Source organism: Muscardinus avellanarius (assembly GCF_963383645.1).
Source record: "Muscardinus avellanarius genome assembly, chromosome: 14".
Classification (NCBI taxonomy): Eukaryota; Metazoa; Chordata; class Mammalia; order Rodentia; family Gliridae; genus Muscardinus; species Muscardinus avellanarius.
Genome location: NC_137800.1, coordinates 57,290,211 through 57,313,092, shown reverse-complemented (window position 1 = coordinate 57,313,092; position 22,882 = coordinate 57,290,211). Strand labels below are relative to the sequence as shown.

Genomic DNA, 22,882 nt, shown 5'->3' with positions numbered 1-22,882 from the left:
TTGTGCCATCATCACCTGTGCACATAACAGTCAGGTCAATCAATCCTACCTGAGCTTCTCTCAGACCTTGAACTTTCCATGACCCCAAACCTTATTGACTCTGGGCAAAGGACAGTGAGAAGTATTCTTTCAGGGGAAAACCTTAATGGCTCCCCACAGCTCAGTCATTTCTTGGCCAGCCCAGGCCTTTGCATCTTCACTGAAGTCCTCACAGAAGTCCAGTGTCCTGTCACTAACAGAAGCACTAACAGGACTGAATGGGTGAGAGAGGACTGTTCATTCAGTGAAAATAATCTGGGGAGCTATGAGAACAGAAAACAAGAAAAAAATAAATTCCCACAAGACTTAAAAAGGGATGTTTGGGTGAGATATTGTTTCCACTGACACTATCAATCAACAAATGTCACTAGCTGATCCCACACCCAGCTCTACCCTGGAACAGAACCCAAACTTCTCAGATCACACAAGTAACTTTCTTTTTTCCTTCTTTTTTGTACTGAGAGTTAAACCCAGGGGGGCATTCTCCCTCCAAGCTTCACCCTTGGCCCTTTTTTATTTTGAAACAGGGTCTCCCTATGTTGTTGAGGCTGGTCTCAAACCTGCCATCCTCCTGTCTCAGCCTCCCAATTACTGGAAGGTATGTGCCACCACACCCAGCACAAGTAATTTTCAATAAAGAGTAAAATATCCAAATTCTCAGGAGGCTCCAAGTGCCTCCATCCTCCACCAACTCAAGAGTTCTAGCCATAGATGCCAGGCCTTGCTTTTCCTCTAAAAGTGGTTATGTAATTAACCTACCGTTACATGCCTTTCCATTTTCACAAAAATCATGTCGCCCCTAAAAACTTTCAGGGTATGGAAAAGCTCCCTCGTGGGAATGCATTTGATGATTTGGTTCTGACAAGGTCAGCACTGCCCAAAGGCTGACTGAACACAGCTGGGTAGATTAAGTCAGACGGATGCGGAGCAAACAAAGGAAATCCAAAAATAGACCCACACTTCTGCTTCTGCCATATTTGCTGCTGTTAATGAAACTCTTTCTTTCAATAATCAGCCTCCACTAAAAGGTTGTGTGAGTCGCCCTGTGCGCTTCAGCAGTAGATGCCTTAGATGCTTATTCAGGATAAAAACTGTCCTCCCAGAAGGCAAATTCTTCCCTCCCCTCCTGCTTCATAATATTTTTAAAAGAAAAAGTACAGAATAGCAAGATTTTAAAAATTTAGGCAAATAGCTTAACATTCTAGATTGTATGTTGAAAATATACTAAGTTAAAATACAAATTTATGAACCTTGAAGACTTAGAAAAAAGATATTATTATCTCTTCTCTCTATACATACATACATACATACATACATACAAACACACACAACCTCATATATAATCTCATTTAGGAAAAGATAAAGAGCAACTACTTGGAAAACAACGTACTTGCATATTAATACTTTATATATGGCATTATTCTCAATTATGCTTGAATTTTTCCTCCTAGTTTTTGGCTTTACGGTAAAATATTACATGTGAATTCCTCTTAGATTTGTTCATTAATCACTTCCTCTATTTTAGCTACAGAAACTTTTAAAATGATGTGTGTGTGTGTGTGTGTGTGTGTGTGTGTGTGTGTGGTACTGGGAGTGGAACCCTGGGGCTTTCTACCTCTGGGCTATACTCCCAGACCTATTTTATACTTTATTTGGAAACAGGGTCTCACTAAGTTGCTGAGAGCCTCACTAAGTAGCTGAGGCTGGCTTTGAACCTGTGTGATCCTCCTGTCTCAGCCTCCCAAGCACCAGGATTACAAGCATTCGCCACCATGCCCGGCTGAGAAAGCTGCCAAAATTTTTACAAGCCTTTAGCACCTCACAAACATATACACTGGTTCTCTTTCTGACCTTAAAATACACAAACAACATCTCACATCCAAGTGACTACAGAATGGGGGCTGGCCTCCAGAAAGATTAAACACAGACATGTGATTAGAAGATGTGAACTTTCAGCATTCCTCAGCCCATCTATGGGTAGGGTGATGATGTTAGCCATGAAAGTGACCTGTGAGGTCTAGTGAATTATCAAAACTAGGGTGTATGTGAGTCCCCAAATTTGTAGCCAAATTGGTTAGAAGCACAGGTAGCACAGGGACCAGGGCCTGTGACTAAAGAATCATGTGAGGATAGTCCCATGGGGAATAAGCCCTTAAATCTCTGGAGTCTGACATTAACTGAAGGTGGATAGCTGGTACCAGAAAAGGGTTGATTTGTAGAACACCCAGTTAATGCTGGAAAATTAGAGAACTGAGGTTTAAGAAAAGTCTACAAGCTTCAGGCTAGCCTCAGGAAAGTCAAGGAACATAATGTATTTAATAGCAACAATAAAGGATCTCTCTCCATGTGATGAGAAAAAAGCTTGTTTCATGATTACCAAAGCTGGATGATCTTCACAAGGGGCACCAGGCAAATTTCCATGCAACCAGATTCCTCAAAATTTCCAGCAGTGGTACCCATATGCCCTCCATAAAAAGAACAAAGAATCAAGTCTTTCCACAGCCACTGTTTAACTTACTTATTACTAGTGGCCTGAATCCAATTTCATGATTAAAAACCAACATATTGTAGTATAAAAACATTAAAAATAATGTTGAAGTAGTTATTGACATGGAAAGATGTTCATTATGTGCTGTTGGAGAAAACAATATCTATAAAATACCAAGAACACAACCTTGTGCTCTCTTCTAGAATGAGCTATTTACTAGTCTTTTATTGCATAATTACTCCTTTACTATAAACCTTAAATAAACATTATTCTCCAGTGTTATACAGTAACTCCTCCCTGATCCTCCAGGTATATTTCCAACAATTCCTGAAGCCACAGATAGTGCCAAATACTATCTATACTATGTGTTTTCCTTTATGTACATTTTAATTTAATTTTTATTTTTTGCAGTACTGGAAATAGAACCCTAGTGCATTCTACCTGTGAGCAACACCCCCACACACACCCTATTTTTCATTCTTTATTTTGAAACAAAGTCTCACTGAGTAGCAAAGGACCTCACTAAGTAGCTGAGGCTTTCCCTGAACCACAATCCTCCTGTCTCAGCTTCCCAAATTCTGGGATTACAAGCATGTGCCACCATGCCTGGCTCCTCTACATAATTTATATGATAATGTTTAATTTCTAAATCAGGTACAGTAAGAGATTAAAAATAACTATCAATAAGCTTGGCATGTTTGTAATCACAGTATTGGGATGCTGATAGGAGGATCACAAGTTCGTGGCCAACCTCAGCTACTTAGTGAGACCCTTCAGAACTTAGTGTGACTCTGTTTCAAAATAAAGAATAAAAAACAGGACTAAGTGTGTAGCTCAGAGGTAGAATGACCCTGAATTCAATTCCTAGTATCACAAAAAAACAACAAAAAACTATACCAATAAATTAGTACAATTGTAACAATATACAATTGACTTGTTTCTGTAGGTAACATATCTGTGGATTTAATTAACTGTAGATTGAAAATAATCAGAAAAGAAACCCTACATTTGTACTGAACATGTAGACTTTTTTTTGTGTCATTATTACTTAAACAATATAGTATAAAAACTACTGACATAGCATTTTCATTATATTAGGCATTATAGGTAATCTAGAAATGATTTAAAGTAGTACACCATTTCATAAAGGAATTGGACACCCATGGTATTGGAACCAATCCTCTGTGGATGTTCTACCAGGGAAGGAATATATTGTATTAAAAGTGAATGTGAATCCTTTCTCTTTCAAAATATCTTGCAGGCATCCTGGTTATGAGACCAACTGTCATGGTACCTCAGTGCCTGTGTTCAAGTAACCCTTATTTTACTTAATAATGGTTCCAAGAGCAAGAGTAACATCAACATTCTCACTGCCATACTCCAAAACAACTGACCATACAACTTAGAAGGATGATTTTGCTCACAGTTTTTGGAGATTTGGGGTTTAGTTCTATGAGGCCAGGGTCTATGGATCTCAAGGCATGGTGGTGGGAAACAGAGAGAAGAGAACAAGTGCTCTGCTCTTACATCATGAAGGCCAGAAGCAAGAAAGCAAACAAGCAAGGGGATACAAAGACACAAGCAGAGTCCCTAAAGCCACACTCCCAGGGATCCACCTTCTCCAGCCACCCCCCACCAGCCTAGGTTACACCCAGTGAATCCATTACAATGGCTTTATCCAATGATGAGATTACTGTCCTCAGTGCTTAATTATAGGACATCAGAGTTCTTCAGGGGACATATAAAATCTAACCATAACAAGTAATGATGTTGGCAATACAAATATGTCAGAGGCCATAAAGTGTTTCTTTTAAGAGAAAAGGTAAAAGTTTTCAAAATAAGGAAAAAAAGTCATATGCTGAGGTTGCTAAGACCTCTAGTAATAATGAATCTTCTATTCATGAAATTATGAAAGAAAAGGAAATTTGAGCTAGTTTTGCTACTCAGTGGATGGTCAATAACTAAAGTCATGGATAAGGAGGGAATACAGCATATATATATGCGGTACATATGTATACAAATAACTTGTATTAAGCCAATTCTCCCATTTGAAGGCCTACAATGTTTTTTTAAGGGGGGAATACTAGGGATTGAACCCTTGGGCATTCTTCCTCCAAGCTATACCCCCAGCCTTATTTTTATTTTTTATTTGGAAACAAGGTCTTTCTAAGTTGCTGAGAACCTTACTGAGTTGCCGAGGCTGGCTTTGAATCTGAGATCCTCCTGTCTTGGCTTCCCACGGATTATAGGTATATGCCACCAGGTAGGGCTTGGAACCCTTCTTATTAAGCACAAATTTTTCCCCCAAACCTAATCAAGTTTTACCCATGTCTCCTTTGTCTCCATTTGGGGGAGGGAGAAAAAAGTAGGCAGACTGGGCCAGGGCCATGGTGGAAAAACTTCATTTCCTGAAAGGCAACAGATGCTAACTTCCAAAACTCCTGTAAAGACTAGACCTCCCAGATGTCAGGTGATAATAAGATCAGAAGCCTCCTGAGAGTGACCACAGCTTCACAAAGCTCATTGTTCCTGCTGATAATGCCAGGAGATTTCCTGGAGAGTTTAGGAAACAGCTTCTGAACCCCAACCAAGAGAAGGAAACTTTGAAGGACACTGTACAAACACACTATGCCAATCCCAGGAAGCTGCCTCTGAGACCTCAAAGGACTCAGAGAAGTATAGAAGCCCCTAGACCAGCCACTCTAAAGGGTTTTCACACTTTATATAAACCCCATCCCTTTGCAAGCTCTCCTCTCTCTAGGTCGAGTTGGTTTTGAGAGAAAGCAGTATATAACCGACGGGCACTCAGCCCAGGTAACTCTTGGTTAGTGACCGGAAGGCATCCGCTGGACATCAAGGCCCCTAGGGGTGGCCTGCAACTCTCTTCCCACAGATTGTGTGGACTCTGGGAGAAAGTACTTTGCAATCGACAGTGAGTAGTTTAGGCTACTGTCGAGTAGTGTCCAGAAGGCAGCTGTGGACACCAGGGTCCCCACTGCCACCAATGGTTCTGCCTCTTTTCCCTTCCCCGTTGTCTTTACAATAAACTCCCTGCTTGCCTTCCTGTTGTCTGCTAGTGTCATTCTTCGTACCTCATAGACAAGAGCCCCAGAAAGGAAATTCCCATTGAAATTTCACCACAAGACTACCATCCTCAATCAAATAACCATACTTTTTTCCTCCTCCCAAGACCAGAGGGAAGAATTTAGTATTGTGCTTGCACACACACACACACACACACACACACACACACACACACACACACACTGGAGCCAAATGAGCACAAGCAGGTTATAGCTCACCATGAGAGAGGCTCCCAATCCATTCTACAGCTGTCTTCATTAATTGTGTGTGTGTGTGTGTGTGTGTGTGTGTGTGTGTGTGTGTGTGTGTTACTAGGTTTGGAACCCAGGGCATTCTACCTTCAAGCTATACCCATAGCCCTATTTTTTATTCTTTATTTTGACACAAGTTCTCACTAAGTAGCTGAGGCTGTCTGCAAACCCATGACCCTCCTGTCTCAGCCTTCCAAGTACTGGGATTACAAGCGTGTGACACCACACCTGGCTTCTGTTCCTATTGATCTAATTTCTTCATTCCTGAGACAACTTAAAGGCCCAAGTGGGATGATAAGCACCAGGAAGAAAGGACCCAGGGTAGAGGTTCTGAAGGCATGACAAAGTCCAGTACATTGCTCTGTGTTACACCATCCATTGTGGGCAGGTACTGAGAGTCAGGATGGAAGCGGAAGGCCACTCTCCAAACCCCATGCCATGGTTCTGGCCACTTGGAAGATAAGGAATTCATATGATCAAAGCTGGGCCAGATAGCTCCAACCAATGGAGCTACTACCTCCCCACCTGCTCAGTCCTCACTTGGAGAGGCAATCCCACAGACTCATACAACTGCCAAAGGTGTAATATATGTAACAATACACAACAAATCTCTGAGAACTTACAGAAAAGAACCCTAGGTATGAAGGCACTGGCTTAGATTTCTGAACTCAAGCCTAGAATGTGGATCTCTGCTGCCATGTGCCACATAAAAGATATGCAGAGAGTACCACAATCTTTGTCCAAAACCTAACTTTATTTTGAAAGAGTGTCTCACTAAGTTGCTAAGGATAGCTTTGAACCTGTGATCCTCCTGTCTCAGCCTCCAGACACTATTATTCCAAGCATGTGTCAAAGGCCTGGCTGAAAATCTAATCTTCTACCTAATCCTGGACATAAGTGACCAGCACTGACACTAAAATTTACAAATGTTTAAAAGCAATTTTTTCAGGTTTAGTGGTACACACTTGTAATCCCAGCATTTGGGAGGCTGATACAGGAGGATTGTGGTTCATGGCCAGCCTCGGCGGCTTAGTAAGGCCCTTTGCAACTCAGTGAGACCCTGTTTCAAAATAAAGCATTAAAAATAGGGCTGAGTGTGTCGCTCAGTGGTAGAATGTCCTGGGTTCCATCCAGTACCACACAAAAAAAGAGCAATTTTAAGTTACAACACTTAAGAATTTTTTTTTTTTTTTAAGTACTGGGAGTTGAAATCAAAGGAAGTTTACTTCTAAGCTACACCCTCAGCCCTTTTTTTTTTTGAAACAGAATCTTGCTAAGTTGCTCAGGTGCCCTTGAACTTGTGATCATCCTGTCTCAGCCTCCCAAGTACTGGGATGACAGGCATAAGCCATAGCACCTGGCTACAAGACTAAGAAATTCTATATAAAGATCCAAACCAGATATTTAATGTTAGCACTCTAATGAACTCTTGGCAGCTGGGCAGGGTGGCGCACGGCTCACTTCATAGGCCTTTTTAGTGTGAAGCATACACTGTGTTAGGCATAGGTATAATGAAACCATAAACTAAGTGCACAGTTTGGTTAGAGACAAAGACCACACTTAAAACCCCTTTGGAGGCCAAGCACTGACCTGTGAGGAAAGAATTGCCACTTTCTCAGAACTGCCACCTCATACTGCACAAACATGGTTTTACACAGAACACACTCCCACTGCAGGACTTCTGATTCTAAAGGAGTCATTTCCTGCATCACCAACTTCCCTTTGTAAGCAAGTTACTTCTTTTTAACTAGTCTTTGTATTCACCAAAAGAATATACGTATTTAGAAGCATTATATAAAATAATTCTTTGTATTTGAAAGCCACTAGATTGTATTTCAGAAGGACCCAATCACAGACTTAGAAGCAAGCTGGGAGAAGGTGGGATGAATAAATACAGCACATCAAGAGCTGGGGGCTACAAGAGAGGGCAGGAAACCAGTGACTGGACCAAGCAGCATTTCCTCAGAGAAGAAAGAAACCAGTTGCTCTCAGTGCCTGCCAGGAGCTGAGCAGCTCAGAGCCTGAAATGACCAATAGGCCCAGGTGCCCTTTGATGCTGATAATACAGAATGTGTGTTTTTTGAGAAACAGGCAGAGAGAGGTCCAAAAATCACTTTACTTGTCCTTCCAACCCAATCTTAGTTCATAATTCTTTAGTAACAGGGAAATGAGCCTTTCCTTGGAATGTAAATCATAAAGAAGGAGCACAGCACAGTGTTAAAGTTCATAAATTGTAGAAAGTGGTAACACTGATCTACTCTTAATGCTGAGTATGGGAAATGCAAAGAAATATTTATTTATTTGTTTAGTGTGTGTGTGGTACTGGAATTGAACCCAGGGGCATTCTATCTCTGAGCTATACCCTCAGCCCTTTTTATTTTTTGTTTTAAAACAGGGTCTCACTAGGTTGCTGAGTCTCACTACATTACTGAGCCTGTCCTCAAACCTGCTATCCTCCTATCTCAGCCTACCAGCTATTGGGATTGTAAGAATGCACTCCCAGCCCAATTTTTTCTTCTGCATTTTGAAACAGGATCTTCTTGCTAAGTTGCAGGGGGCCTTACTAAGTAGCTAAGGCATGATGAGTTCCTCTTGTCTCAGCCTCCCAAATACTGGGATTACAAGTACTTAACCACGCCCATCTCTGGTAGGAATTTTTTTTAAAAACTCACATAGGTTCTCCTGCAATTTAGTTGTCTTCCTAGGAATAAGAATTTTGAAGAAACAAATACTTTACATTTACATGGCCTTCAAAGCACTTCTATAGACATTACTTAATTTGATCCTCAAATTAATCCTGTACAAAAAGCATAGTAGGGCTTTACTGATTTCATTTTAAAATAGTAAAATGACACTGAATAATTATGCTAACAAATTAGATAAAATAGATAAATTTCTAGAGACACACAAACTATTAAAACTGAATCAAGAGGAAACAGAAAATCTGAATAGATGCTTGTAATCTCAGTACTTGGGAAGCTGAGACAGGAGGATCACAGATTCATGGGTGGCCTCAGCTACTTATAGGCCTTCTGCAACTTAGTGAGACCCTGTTTCAAAATAAAGAATAAAAAATAAGGCTGCAGGTGTACCTTGGAGGTAGAATGCCCTTGGGTTCAATTCCCAGTACTGAAAAAATTAAAAAAAAAGAGATTTTAACAAAAATCTAATACCTTTTCATGATAAAAACTGAACAAACTATGTATAAAAGAGAGCTTACTCAACTTAATAAAGGGCATCAAAAAAACAGACCCACAGCTAACATCATACTTAATGGTAAAAGACTGAATGCTTTCACTCTTAAGATCAAGAACAGGAAGGCCAGGCATAGTGGCAGTGGTGCACACTTGTAATCCCAGCATTTGGGAGGTAGAGACCGGAGGATCACGGTTAGCGAACAGCCTCAGCTACTTAGGGAGGCCCTTCGCAACTCAGTGAGACCTTGTTTCAAAACTAAAAAGACTAAAAAATATGGCTGTAGGTGTAGCTAGGAGGTACAATGTCCCTGGGTTCCATCCTGAGTACCGCCAAAAAAAAAAAAAAAAAAAAAAGACTAAACACTAGGTCTGGGGGTGTAGCGTATAACGCCCCTGGGTTCCATCCCCAGTACCATAGGAAGGAAAAAAAGGGACAAGAATGCCAGCTCTTGCCACTTCTACTCAAAATTGTTCTAGAAGTTCTAAGACAATTAAGAAAGAAAAGGAAATAAAAGGTAATTTGGTTTCAAAGGAACTAAAACTATCTCTACTTGCAGGTGATAAATTGTATGTATAAAAATTCCAGCCAGGTGTGGTGGCACATGCTTATAATCCCAGCCGCTTGGGAGGCTGAGACAGGAGGATCGCACAGGTTTGAAGCCAGCCTAAGCTACTTAGTGAGGCTTTCAGCAACTTTGGTGAGACCCTGTTTCCAAATAAATTATAAAATAGGGCTGGGTGTGTAGCCCGGACATAGAAAGCTTTTGGGTTCCACCCCCAGTACAGCTAAAAAACAAAACTGAGCCAGGCATGGTGGTGCACGCTTGTAATCCCAGCATCCTGGAGGCTGACACTAAAGGAATGTGGTTCAAGGACAGCCTCTGCTACTTAGTGAGGTCTTCTGCAACTGAGTGAGACCCTGTCTCAAAATAAAGAATAAAAAAATAGGGCAGGGGCCTAGCTCAGATGCCTTTGGGTTCTATCTCAAGACCCACAAAAAAAAATTTTTTTTCAGAGGACTCTACTAAAAAATTATAAATAATAAATTAATGCAATAAGGCTGTAGTATACAAGATCAATATGCAAAAACTAGCTTTATATCTCTACATCTGCAAAGAAAAGTTTTAAAATATGAAATTACAGCCAGGTGTGGTGGTGCACATCTAGAATCCCAGTACTTGGGAGGTTCCAAACTAGAACCTCATGCCATTTCATTCATTCATTTTGCGGAACTAGAAATTTTGGAACTAAGGATTGAACCCAGGGGCATTCAACCTCCAAGGTACACCACTAGCCCAACTTTTTATTTTTTATTTTGAAGCAGGGTCTCACTAAGTTATTGTGCGCCTCACTAAGTAGCTGAGGCTGGCTGCAATCCTGCAATGCTACTGTCTCAGCCTTCTAAGTGCTGGGATTACAAGTGTGCACTACCATACCTGGTCCCCAGGTCTCTTTTTAAATGAAATGGCATCACTTGAAAATAAAATAGGAGTGGGACTATAGCTCCTAGGTAGAATGCCCCTAGACTCAATCCTCAGTTCCAAAAGAAAATAAAGAGACCTGGGGGGTGGGGTCTAGTTCAGTGGTAGAACATGTGCTTAGCATATGTGAGATGCTGGGTTCAATTTCAAGCACCAATAAAATAAAATAGTAATCCCAGCATTCGGGAGGTGGAGACCAGAGGATCACAGTTCAAGGACGGCATTAGCTACTTAACCAGGCCCTTCCCAACTGAGACACTGTTTCAGAAATGAAAAGACTAGCTGGACCTGGTGGCCCACGCTTATAATCCCTGCGTTTGTAATCCCTGTGCTTGGGAGGTGAGACAGGAGGATCACGCAGATTTGAAACCAGCCTCTCTGGCTTAAGAGACCCTGTTTCCAAATTTAAAAAAAAAAAAAATGTAAAATAGGTCTGGGAGTGTAGCCCAGAAGTAGAAGAGTTCCATCCCCAGTACCACCCAAAAAAAAAAAAAAAAAAAAAAAGGCTAAAAAATAGGGCTGAGGGTCTATCTTGTAGGTACAATGCCCCTGGGTTCCAACCCTGGTACCACAAACAAAACAAAACAAAAATAAAATAATAAAAAGAGACTCCCAACACTATCCTCTTAAGGCCAAGAGTATGTTCCTATCAAGAAGCCAAAGCCAAGCTGGGCATTGGAGGCTCACGCTTGTAATCCCAGCATTCGGGAGGCTGAGACCCGGAGGATCGTGGTTCACGGAAGACAGCCTCAGCTACTTAGTGAGACCCTCTGCAACTCAGTGAGACCCGGTTTCAAAATAAAGAATAAAAAATAGGGCAGGGTGTGTAGCTCGGAGGTTGAATGCCCCTGGGTTCCATCCCCAGACCCGCAAAAGAAGCCAAAGCCTTCTCCAAAACCAAGTTCAACTATGAATATATCTTCTCACTCGAGATGTCCGCCAGTCTGTAGTCACCTGGATTTGCTTGAGGTTATATATTAAACAGAGAAGTCCCCACTGGACTTCCTCTCCAAACTATTCCAGCAGGAAGAGCAAAGGAAGAAAGAGCATGTGCTAACACATGGGACTCCTTTGCAGAGATCTGAAATTATATAACTTCAATCTGTTACACCAGCTATAATGTGCAATCTCTTCAGAAATAATTACTAGAGAATTCAAAATACCAACAGCCTCTCTCACACAGCAGCAACCACCTACACAGCTGGGAAGCCGATGCTGCATAAAGATAAAAAGAGACAGATGTTCAGCTAGAAGAGCCTCCACACAAAAGCAATAGCAGCCAGAACACCCAGTGCATGAGACACCTCTACAGGAGGACAACCACCCTGGTTGTGAACCATGTCACCTCTCCCACAGTCCAGAAAAGCAAGCAGCACAAAGGATTCAGAGAGGCAGTGAAGAGGCTCCAAAGGAAGAAAGCATGGGAAAAGCTTCAAGGACTATTAAAGTATACCCTTTGAAACAAGTATATCCTTTCTTTAGGTATATAGTATATCATTATAATAGGTATATACTATTATACTCTTTCTTTCTTTTTTTCCTTTATTTATGGTACCAGGGATTGAATCCATGGGCATTCTACCTCTGAGCTACACCTCCAGCTCTCTTTTTATTTTGAATTAGAGTCTCACTAAATTGCTGAGCCTGACCTTGAACTCAAGATTCTCCTGTCTCATCTTCCCAAGTAATGGGATTATGGGCCTGCACCATCATGCCAGGGTTGGCACAAGTGTTTTAAAATTTAGAAAAGAGCCGGGTATGGTGGCACACACTTGTAATCCCAGCATTTGGGAGGTTGAGACCGGAGGAGGATCGCAGTTCGTGGACAGCCTCAGCTACTTAGTGAGGCCCTTTGCAACTCAGTGAGACCCTGTTTCAAAAGAAAGAATAAAGCCAGGCCTGGTTGGCGCAAGCTTGTAATCCCAGCATTCGGAAGGCAGAGACCCCAGAGGATTGCAGTTTAGAGACAGCCTCAGATACTTAGTGAGCCCCTTCGCAACTCAGTGAGACCATTTCAAAAAATAATAAAGACTAAAAATTAGGGTATAGCTCAGAGGTACAGTGCCCCTGGATTCCATCCCCAGAACCACAAAAATAAAAATAATAAATTAATTAAAAATAGGGCTGGGAGGTACAGCTCAGAGGTAGAATGCCCTGGATTCCATCCTCAGTAAATAAATAAATAAATAAATAAATAAATAAATAAATAAAGTAAAAGTATTAGCATGGACAGTGTCAAAAGAGCCATATGAGTTGGACAGCTGAATTATGTAACGTTTAAGAATCCTTATTAATCCTATTATTTCTAGGAAATCCTAATAAAGAATCCATTGTTGGGAACAAGCAAAGGATGCTAAAACTAAATCCCTCGAAAGACATGCTTGCAGATTTGAATGGAACACTCCAATATGTACCTAGTGGAAAATGTTTGTACAGTATTACTTATGCAAATAACTCAAAGACTTAGAATAAAAAAAAAATCTAGCACTCAGCTCAGCACAGTTGTGCACACTTGTAATTCAAGCTACTCAGGAGGCCAAGGCCGGAAGATCATAAATCCAAGGCCAGACTGGGCAATTTAGTGAGACCCTATCTCAAAATAAAGTAAAAAGGGCTGGGGATATAGCTCAGTACTTGCCTTGTTGCACCTGAGTTCAATCCCTAGTACCAGGGGGGAAAAAACCCTAGTGCTCAGATTTTAACAAAACATAGGTCATACACACACATACACACACACACATTTCAATAAATATGCCATATCAAATTAAGAAATCTAAAAGCTCAGTGGTAGAGCACTTACCTAGCATGTAGTACATGCATTTCTTTTTCTTTTCTTTTCTTTCTTTTTTTTTTTTTTTTTGTGGTACTGGGGTTCCTGGAAGCCCTTCTACCTCCGGGCTACACTCCCAGACCTATTTTTACATTTTTATTTGGAAACAGGGTCTCCTAAGCCAGCGTGCGCGGCTGGCTTCAAACCTGCGCGATCCTCCTGTCTCTGCCTCCCAAGCACGGGGATTACAAGCGTGCGCCACCATGCCCGGCCATGCATTTCTTTTTTAATTACTATTTTACTCCTTGGCTCTTTCAGTCATTTAAAAATTGGATAAACTGGCCGGGCGTGGTGGCACACGCTTGTAATCCCAGCATTCGCGAGGCCAAGACCGGAGGATTGTAGTTCACAGACAGCCTCAGCTACTTAGTGAGGCCCTCTGCAACTTAGTGAGACCTGGTTTCAAAATAGAGAACAAAAGATAGGCCAGGGGGTGTAGCTCGGAGGTCAAATGCTCCTGGGTTCCATCCCCAAACCCGCAAAAAAAAAAAAAAAAAAAGGATACACTGACAGATTAATTATACCATTTCCATTTCACAAAGGAGACAAATGGCCAGTCCAAATCAGTCTCTCCCTTAGGTCTCCCTGACCACAAAGGCCTATGTTAATGACACCCACTGTCATTTGTTATTTAAGTATAGCTTTGCCATTCTTTTTTCTTTTTTATTAAAGTCTGAACTCCAAATATTCAATCCTGCTATTGAAACGCAAAAGCCATTACAGACAATACCCAAACAAACGAATCAGCTATATTACAATAAAACTTTGTTTATGGGCTTTGAAATTTAAATAGCAGAAGGGTGGGCACTGAAGATTGCACCCAGGGTCACTCTATCACTGAACTATATCCCCAGCTCTATTTTATTTTATTTATTTTTTATTTGTTTATTTTTGTGGTACTGGGGATGGAACTCAGGGGCATTCTACCTCCAAGCTACGCCCCCAGCCCTATTTTTTTATTCTTTATTTTGAAATAGGGTGTCACTAAGTTGTGGAGGTCCTCACTAAATAGCTGAGGCTGTCCATGAACCAGGATCCTCCTGTTTCGGCCTCCCAAATGCTTGGATTACAAGCATGCACTCCCACGCCCGCTTTATTTTATTTTTGGGATAGGGTCTCATTAAACTGCCTGGGTTGGTCTTGAACTTGTGATTCTCCAGCCTCAGCCTCCAAATAGCTGGGATTACAGGTCTAGGTCACCTGTTGGATTAGGTTTGAAATCTGAATTTCAAAGCTAGATGGTGTGGTAAAGGCAGCCTCTAATCCCAGTACTTGAGGCTGAGACAGAAAGATCATTGAATCACAGATTTCAGGTCAGCCTAAGCAACAGAGCAAGACCTTCAGCAATTTAGGAGACTAGCTCACACTAAAGAGTTAGAATGCAGCTCAGGAGTAAAATGTTCCTGGGTTCTATCTTCAGTACAAACAAAAAAAAAGAGATGGGGGGTGAAGAAGGAAAGGAAGAACAAAGGGAAAATTTTATATAACTTTTGCATATCACAAAATATTTTTTTCAATCACTGAAAACTATAACACTCATTCTTCACAGGAAAGTCATACAGAAAAACAAGTAGCAGTCCAAATTTAGCCTCTGCGCTGTGGTTTGCCTTTTCTGATCTAGATTACCAATACTGTGTCAACAGGCAACTTTGCATTTCCCACAAGGCCCATAGCAATAAATATCTATGGGCTGATGTAGTTATTTCTTTTCTTCTTTTCAGAGTACTAGAGTATATCTTTGAAATACCTAGGCATCTAATTAGTACATCAAAGGATAGGTTTAACTTGTTGTTCTAAGAGTGATAAGAGAGTTTCTGCATTGAAATTCTTTCTCAAAAAAGGTAACAATCTATAAATATGTGGGGGATGCTCAACTGGCAGAGTATGTTTTTGTTGGCTAAAACAGCTGCTCCAAATCACAGCCCTTAAGTCCTCCAGTCACACAAACACCCACAAAAGAAGGAGTGAACTTGAAGTTGCACCTCTTCAAAAATCCTTTTGTAGGGGATGTTTCTTCACTAATACATTTCCCAGCAAAGAATACAACAATGCAACATAAGCATCCTTTATGAAAGAAGGCAGACACACAGCAAATACAGAACTATGAGCCCAAACTTCATGTTTGGTGTTTTCAAGAAATTTCTTCTGTTAGAGTTTTATTGTTATTTGGAAACTAAGTTTATCTCTGGGGCTTTTTCCTGACATAGAATTATCTCAGGAATAATTCTTTTAGAGTTTAGATACTGTAAGTTCTTAAAATAGTTCCAATGAAAAGAAAAGCTGGGTGTGGTGATATACACTTGTAATCCTAGTACTTGGGAGGCTGAGAAAGGAGGATCACAGGTTCGCGGCCAGCCTCAGCTACTTCGTGTGCAACTTGAAGAGATCCTGTTTCAAACTAAAGAATAAAAAATAGGGCTGAGGAGCCAAGCGTGGTGGCACAAGCTTGTAATCCCAGTATTTGGGAGGCTGAGAAGGAGGACTATGGTTTGGGGACAGCCTCAGCTACTTAGTGAGGCCCTTTGCAAATCAGTGAGACCCTGTTTCAAAATAAAGAATAAAAAATAGTGCTGGGGGTGTAGCTCGGAGGTAGAATGCCCCTGGGTTCAATCCCCAGTACCAAAAAAATAAATAAAAAATAAATAAAAAGAAAAGTCAAGCCGAGCAGGGATCATTACAATGTTCATTCCTACTCATAAATCATTCCTCTTACATAATCTATATCTGCTCTCCAACCACGTCCTAAAACCACAGAAATATGAAACAGACAATTCCGGGAAAAAGAAAACCATCCAGTTTCAGAAATTAGACTCCAACCTGAGATGACTCTTAAGAAATTTTTGCCCACTGAACTCTGGTCAGACCTGGGCTCTGACTATATTTGCACACTTACTGTGCAGGAGTGGCAAAGCAATGCCTGGGTTCTGCACGTTCAGGAAGTTACATGAATGGCCAAAAAGGCAGGACACTCTTAGGCTGATGAGCAATCAACTTACTGTCTAAAGACCTTAAATTGAGAGATTTTGTAATGTGCAGAGTTGTTTCCTAGATGGTACACCACCATCCTCTACCCCTTACCCTTAGTTTGCACTCATGAATGATTTCATTGAGCTTTCCTGATCTAAAACTCTCTGAAAAGAAAATGTTCAAGTTTTCCTTCAAGGCAGAATGAAAAGGAGAGAGTGAGAGTCACTGAGATAGGAAGGACCAAACAATTGCGTCTCTGTGGCTTTGGGGACATCGGTCATCCAGGCTGTTATTACAAGCAGAGAGTCTGACAGGATGAATCAGTCCAGCAGCTGGTAGACTGATGAAGAAGGGCTGCCCAGGCTGAGGGCAATTCAAAGAGGCTTCAAACAGCTACTTCACATGTGTCCTATGAGCGTTATTTATATTTCATGAGAAGGCCACAACACAGTTTTTTCCGCCTTTAAAACTCCCATCTGATCTGCCCATCTTGAAAGAAGAAAAGAGAACTATGAGGCACAAGCAGCATCCTTATCACCCAGAGTGCTGCAACTCTGTGCTGCCAAATTCTCCAATACAAACCTGTCTGTGCCCACATGGCCCCTGCCTATACCAATGGTAAAAGCAGCCCAGGGCAGGATAGAGGGACTGCTGGTTTCTCAGCAGGGCAAGCACAGCACAAAGCTCTTAACTGCAAGCAAAAGCAACCAGAAAGCCAATGTCACTTTACCAATAATCCCAACTCCGTCACAAAGCCTGTTACCAGAGCAACCTGACTTCCCTAGGCAACTGGTGAAGAAGTCACCAAGCAACAGGATACATTAACTGTGGAACCAAGGAAACCATCATCATCAGCTCAAGAAACAGGTAACTAGGTAACCGAAAGCGGATTCTGCCACTTGTAAAGTGATGTCAGACACTGGAAGAGAAAAATCACAAAGGACATCCACCCCTAGAGTCCTTTCTCCATACATCAGCCAAAGACCATTTTAAAAAGGAGGTCAAAGCACAATCCCTCTGCTCAAAGCCCTCTGCTGTGGGTTGAGCTGTGTCCCTCAAAAAATAATGTTAAAGCTTTAACTCTTGGTACCTGTGAATGTGCCCTTATTTGGAAATAGTAATTTTGGAGATGTAATCAAGTTAAGATGAGGTCATGCTGTGACCTCAAAATGAGCCTTAATTCAATGATTGGTATTTTGAAACCTTGTGAATTGAGCCCAGGGGCATTCTACCTTCAAGCTACACCCCTAGACCTTTTTATTTTTTTCTTTTTCTTTATTTTTGGTGGTACTGGGGGTGGAACCCAGAGGCTTTCTACCTCTGAGCTATACTCCCAGACCTATTTTATATTTTATTTGAAAACAAGGTCTCACTAAGTTGCTGAAAGCCTCACTAAGTAGCTGAGGTTGGCTTTGAACCTGTGCAATCCTCCTATCTCAGCCTCCCAAGCGCGGGGATTACAAGCGTGTGCCACCACTCCTGGCCCTTTTTATTTTTTTAATCTAAAACTGGGTCTTGATAAGTTGCTGAGTGTCTCACTAAGATGCTGAGGCTGGCCTCAAACCTACGACCCTCCTGTCTCAGCCTCTCAAGTACTGGGATTACAGGTGTGAGCCACCACACCTTGTGTGACTGGTTTTCTTACAGGAAGACCTTCGGAAGACACAGACACACAGGGAAAGACTCCCATGTGATAACGAGTAGAGTTAGGCTGCACAAGCCAAGGACCATTAATAACTGTCAATAACCACAAGAGGCAAGAAAGGGATCATGGCTCTGCAAACACCCTGGCTTCAGCCTTTTGAGTTTTTATTTCAATTATACAGACTGTGAGAGAATAAATTTCTGTTGTTTTAAGCCACTGCTGTGGTACTTTGTTACAGCAACCCTAGGAAGTTATTAAGTCCTCTGTGGCTTTTAATCTCTCCATGGCTTTCCATCTCACTCAGAAAACCAAATCAGATAACAATACACTCTGTACCTCCTCATAACTCCGACTTCAGCTCCTACCACTGCCTGCCTAGTCACTCCACTTCAGCCACCTTGGCCTCTGTGCTGGTCCTCAAACATGCCATGAACCTTCCCACCACCAGGGCCTCTCCCATCACAGGATGGTCCTGTCTCAGACCTTTGCAGATGCTGTGTGTGTGCGTGTGTGTTGGGATTAAACACAGAGCCATTTTACCTCTGAGCTACAACCTCAGCCCTCTATTTTTTACTTATTTGTGTGTGTGTTTCTAGAGGCCTTCTATCTCAGGGCTATACCCCAAACCCTATTTTTATTTATTTTTCGCTTGTGGTACTGGGGATAGAACCCAGGGCATTCTACCTTCAAGCTACACCCCCAGCCCTATTTTTTATTCTTTATTTTGAAACAGGATCTCACTAATTTGCAGACAGCCTCACTAAGTAGTTGAGGTTGTCCTCAAACCTCGATCCTCCCTTTCTCAGCCTCTCAAGTACAAGCGTGCACCACCACACCTGGCTTATTTCTTACTTTGTTTTATATTTATTTATTTATTTATTTATTTATTTATTTATTTTTGTGGTACTAGGGGTAGAACTCAGAGGCTTTTCTACCTCTAGGCTATACTCCCAGACCTATTTTTTATACTTTATTTGGAAACAGGGTCTCACTAAGTTGCTGAGAGACTCACTAAGTAGATGAGGCTGGCTTCGAACCTGTGCGATCCTCCTGTCTCAGCCTCCCAAGTGCTGAGATTACAAGTGTGCGCCACCACGCCCGGCTCCTTATTTCTTATTTTGAAACAGGGTCTTGCTAAATTGCTGAGGTAGCCCTGAACTACTGGTCCTCCTGCTTAGCCTGCCAGACATGCACCACCATGCCTGACTTTATTTTTTATCTTAAAACAGGGTTTTTGGAAGCTACAGCACACTGGCCTAGAGCCTGCAATCCTCCTGTCTCAGACTCCCAAATCCTGGGATTATTTATAGGCATGTGCCACACTACACCCAGATGTTGTTGCTTTTGCTGAAAGGGTTCTTTTTCCAAGAATCTACAAGTATTTCTCCCTGAATCCTCCTCTTCCATGTCTCTGCTCAAGTTACCTTATCAGTCATGTTCCTCTAACCACTCTTCAGCATCAATTAACCCTCTTTCTCCTGTTTTATTTTTTCCGTAATACTTAATACAAGCTGGAATATTGATAGATATTTTGCTTACTATTTAATTATTTCTTGCTTAACTCTTAATTTTTTTTCCTTTTTTTTTTTTGTGGTACTAGGAATAAAACCCAGGGGGCTTTCTACTTCTGGGCTACACTCCCAGCCCTATTTTTTATTTTTTATTTGGAAACAGGGTCTCACTATGTTGCTGAGAGCCTGCCTTACTAAGGAGCTCAAGCTGGCTTTGAACCTGCACAATCCTCCTGTCTCAGTCTCCCAAGTACTGGGATTACAAGAGTGCGACACCATGCGCAACTCTTGCTTAACTGTTAAAAGGCTCATCTCCCTCCAAAAGTTAGTTCAGAAAAAGCCTGGCATCTCTGTTGAATGAGTGTACTCTCTTTACTGAATGAACAAATGATTTATATTAGGACAAATGAAATTTTACTCAAAATTGTGTGACAAATAAAGGTTTCTACTAAGTAGGGCAGCAAAAGTTTCTGTCAATGAAGGGCAAGCTCAAGGTTGGACTTAGGAGCTAGAAGAAAATATATGTGCCAGCTCTTAGGTAGAAAAGGGAGAGGTAAGCAATTTTGAAACAACCTCTTTAGATTCCTCTCTATCAAAAAAAAAAAAATCAACTCTTACCTATAATTGTTGTCTTTAGCCACACCCTGGTGAAAAGCCACTTAGTCTGAGGAATTTGTGAAGCCAGATCTAAACATAACCCCACCGCTAATTATTGCACACACGTTTTTTTTTTAGGGGCTGAGAAGAAAGGCCCGCAGGAATGTTTGACAATGCTAATCTAATACTGTAAGTACACAAACTCTACTCAAAGGAAAAATGTGGTGATCAAAATATTTTGTTTTGCAAAAACAAATACAAGAATAAAGAGCCTTCCAAATATGCCAGGAGCTTTAAAATGGCTCTATTTGAGAAAAGAGACAATTCTAACCTAAGTTAACACTTTCCCTTTTAGGATGGGGTTGAGGTGCTGGAGATTAAACTCAGAAGTATACTACCTCAGAGCTACAATCACTCAGCACCCTCTTTTTTCTGGTTCTGGGGATTAAAACCAAGGGTGTTTTACCTCTGAGCTAGACTCCCAGCCCTATTTTTTATTCCTTATTTTGAGATAACATTTCACTAAGTTGCTGAGGGCCTCACTAAATAGCTGAGGCTGGCTGCGAACCTGCGACTCTTCAGTCTCAGCCTCCCAAGTACTGGGATTACAAGAGTGCACCACCATACCCAGTACAGACCTTTCTTAATTTGAAAAGGGTCTCCCTAAATTGCTCAGATTGGCCTCAAACCTATGACCCTCTCAACTATTGGGATTATAGGTGTGCCACCGCACTTGGCCTCCATTTCTTTCATATACATTTTTTAAAAACTTTAAAGCGGAAGAAGCAGAGAATCAAAGTTTTTACCTTGGATTTTGGCCCCATGTCCTGTCAATCCTAGTGATGAATCACAGGATTCCTTGAGAGGTGATCTGATTGGAGTTTCAGCTTCAGGGGTCTCAAAATTACCTTCAGAATCCGAGCTGCCAAGGGGGAAAAATGAGGAATTACCACTTTCAACGGTATTTCCGACACCCTTTAAAATATTCACAAGGGTTAAAGTGCAGCATTTTGATTTACCTTTACAACCAACTGATCCTTACCCACAGACTGCTGCTGCAGGTTTTTCTTTAGCAGTGCTTGCTCTCCTGTTTTCCTGAAATCTGCTCCAGTCTCTGGAGCTTTTCTCTAGCAGCATTTATTTCTGAAGTCATCTTTCCCCCTCACACCGATGGAAGGAAAATAAGTGCTTTCCAACAGACTCCTATTCTTACTGAGTCTCTCTTCCAGACGGTTAAGAACGAATATAGCTCCCGCCCCCAAATTAAGCCAATTCTAGACGTGTCTTTCTCCTCAGTAGGCCTCTACCTGTCTGGAACTCACTGGGCTGGAGGCTAAGAATGCTGTCACCTGCCTTCCGCAATCACAGGGTGACAGCTCGGACGGATACCACCCTTTCTCACCAGCTTCGTTACCATGGCTACACTTTGGGGACACAGTGGGGCCCCGGGGGGCGATTCCTCCCCGCGGGGAGGGCTTAGTGGCACCTGCTGTGCTCAATGACACTGTCCCTGCGTGTGTCTGGCTTGTGGGGGCGAGGGCTGCAAGCTTAGAGAAAGTGACGGGGCAAACGGGGATGCGGAGAGACTGCAGACTGTGGCCTGGGTTCAGGAAGCTCGCTGCGAGGCCGGGGGAGAACACACGGGAGGACGGAACACTCGCAACTTTGCAACGCACAGCGGGGACCGGCCGCGGGCAGGGACGCAGCACGGCCACCGACATGGACGGGCGGGTGGGCGCACGGCGCGAACGCGGATGGCGGGCGGCAGCGCGGCGCCACGCAGGATGCTGTTACTTGCCTGAAGCTCAGCGACTTGGTCTCGGCTTGCGAGTCCTCCTCCTCCGGGTCGCCCGCCGGCCCTGCGGCCTCGTCCTCGCCGGCGCCCGCGCCGCGCACCGCCGACCACGTCCATTTCGCCCACTGCACCGGGGACAGGATCTGCCAGGGGCTGAAGGCCATGAGCGCGGCTCCTCGCGCCGCGGCGCCTGGCCGGGGGCCGGGAGGGCCTCGCCGCTCTCCAGATGCAGGGGCGCGGTGGCGGGCGCCCCTGGAGCGCCGTCGGGCGGGCCGCGCTTCCCCTCCGCCGCTCGCGGCTCCGCGCCCGCCCGCCTCCTCCCGCCTCGCCGCGGCGCCGCCCCCGGGCCGTACCACTCGCGTCGCGCGGGAGGGGGGACACGTCTTTGAAGTGCGCGCGCGCGCGCCCGCCCCACGCGCCCGCCCCGCTGTCTGCGCCTGCGCCGCGCGTCAGCCCCGCCCCGCCCCGCTGTCTGCGCCTGCGCCGCGCGCCCGCCCCGCCCCTCCGCCGCGCTATGCGCCTCCCTCCTTTCCCAATTATCTTTGCATTTTGCTACTGGGACTTAATGGGGTGGGTGACCTTAAACCGCACAGAAGTTAAGCCCTTATTTAAAACAATATCTGAGAGGTGTCATGACCGGCGCTGTGCCCCTCCGCGCTACTGACGTCTTGGAAGATTTCGGCCTGTTCATCTCTGTTATCCCCAGGACTTGGAAAGCGCTCCCGAGAGCCATCAAGGACAGGAATTTGGGATGCCTTGCTCCTCGACCGTGGGCGGGTCTGGGATACAGGATGCAAAACTGGGTTCTCCTTTTTGAGACTTGCTTTTCCTAACTTAAGAATCTTTGATTTCTGACATTGCTTCAGTAGTAAGCCAATAGGCACGGTGATGGCAGCCTTCAAAATTAAACATCTTCTTATTTGGGCACAAAGGAAAATATTAGATTTTCTTCATTCTTCCTGGGGGATTCCTCTTAGGGGTTGCTCCTCCAAAAATC

General features: G+C 43.0%; 1 protein-coding gene across 8 annotated transcripts in view; it reads right to left on the bottom strand.

Moving 5' to 3' along the window:
- TACC1 (transforming acidic coiled-coil containing protein 1) overlaps nucleotides 1-22,070 on the bottom strand; it is a gene marked incomplete at both ends in the record, with an annotated part of 89,469 nt that extends 67,399 nt beyond the window's left edge. For 3 of the 8 annotated variants that reach the window (XM_080710870.1, XM_080710872.1, XM_080710871.1), the window contains 2 exons: nucleotides 20,897-21,012; nucleotides 21,889-22,049. In XM_080710870.1, coding sequence (XP_080566996.1) covers nucleotides 20,897-21,012; nucleotides 21,889-22,049 — 277 coding nt within the window. Of the gene's footprint in view, nucleotides 1-20,896; nucleotides 21,013-21,888 lie in introns of all 8 variants that reach the window. The other 5 variants (XM_080710876.1, XM_080710875.1, XM_080710877.1 and 2 more) reach the window with 2 other exon arrangements.
- Between the last annotated feature and the right edge of the window lie 812 nt (nucleotides 22,071-22,882).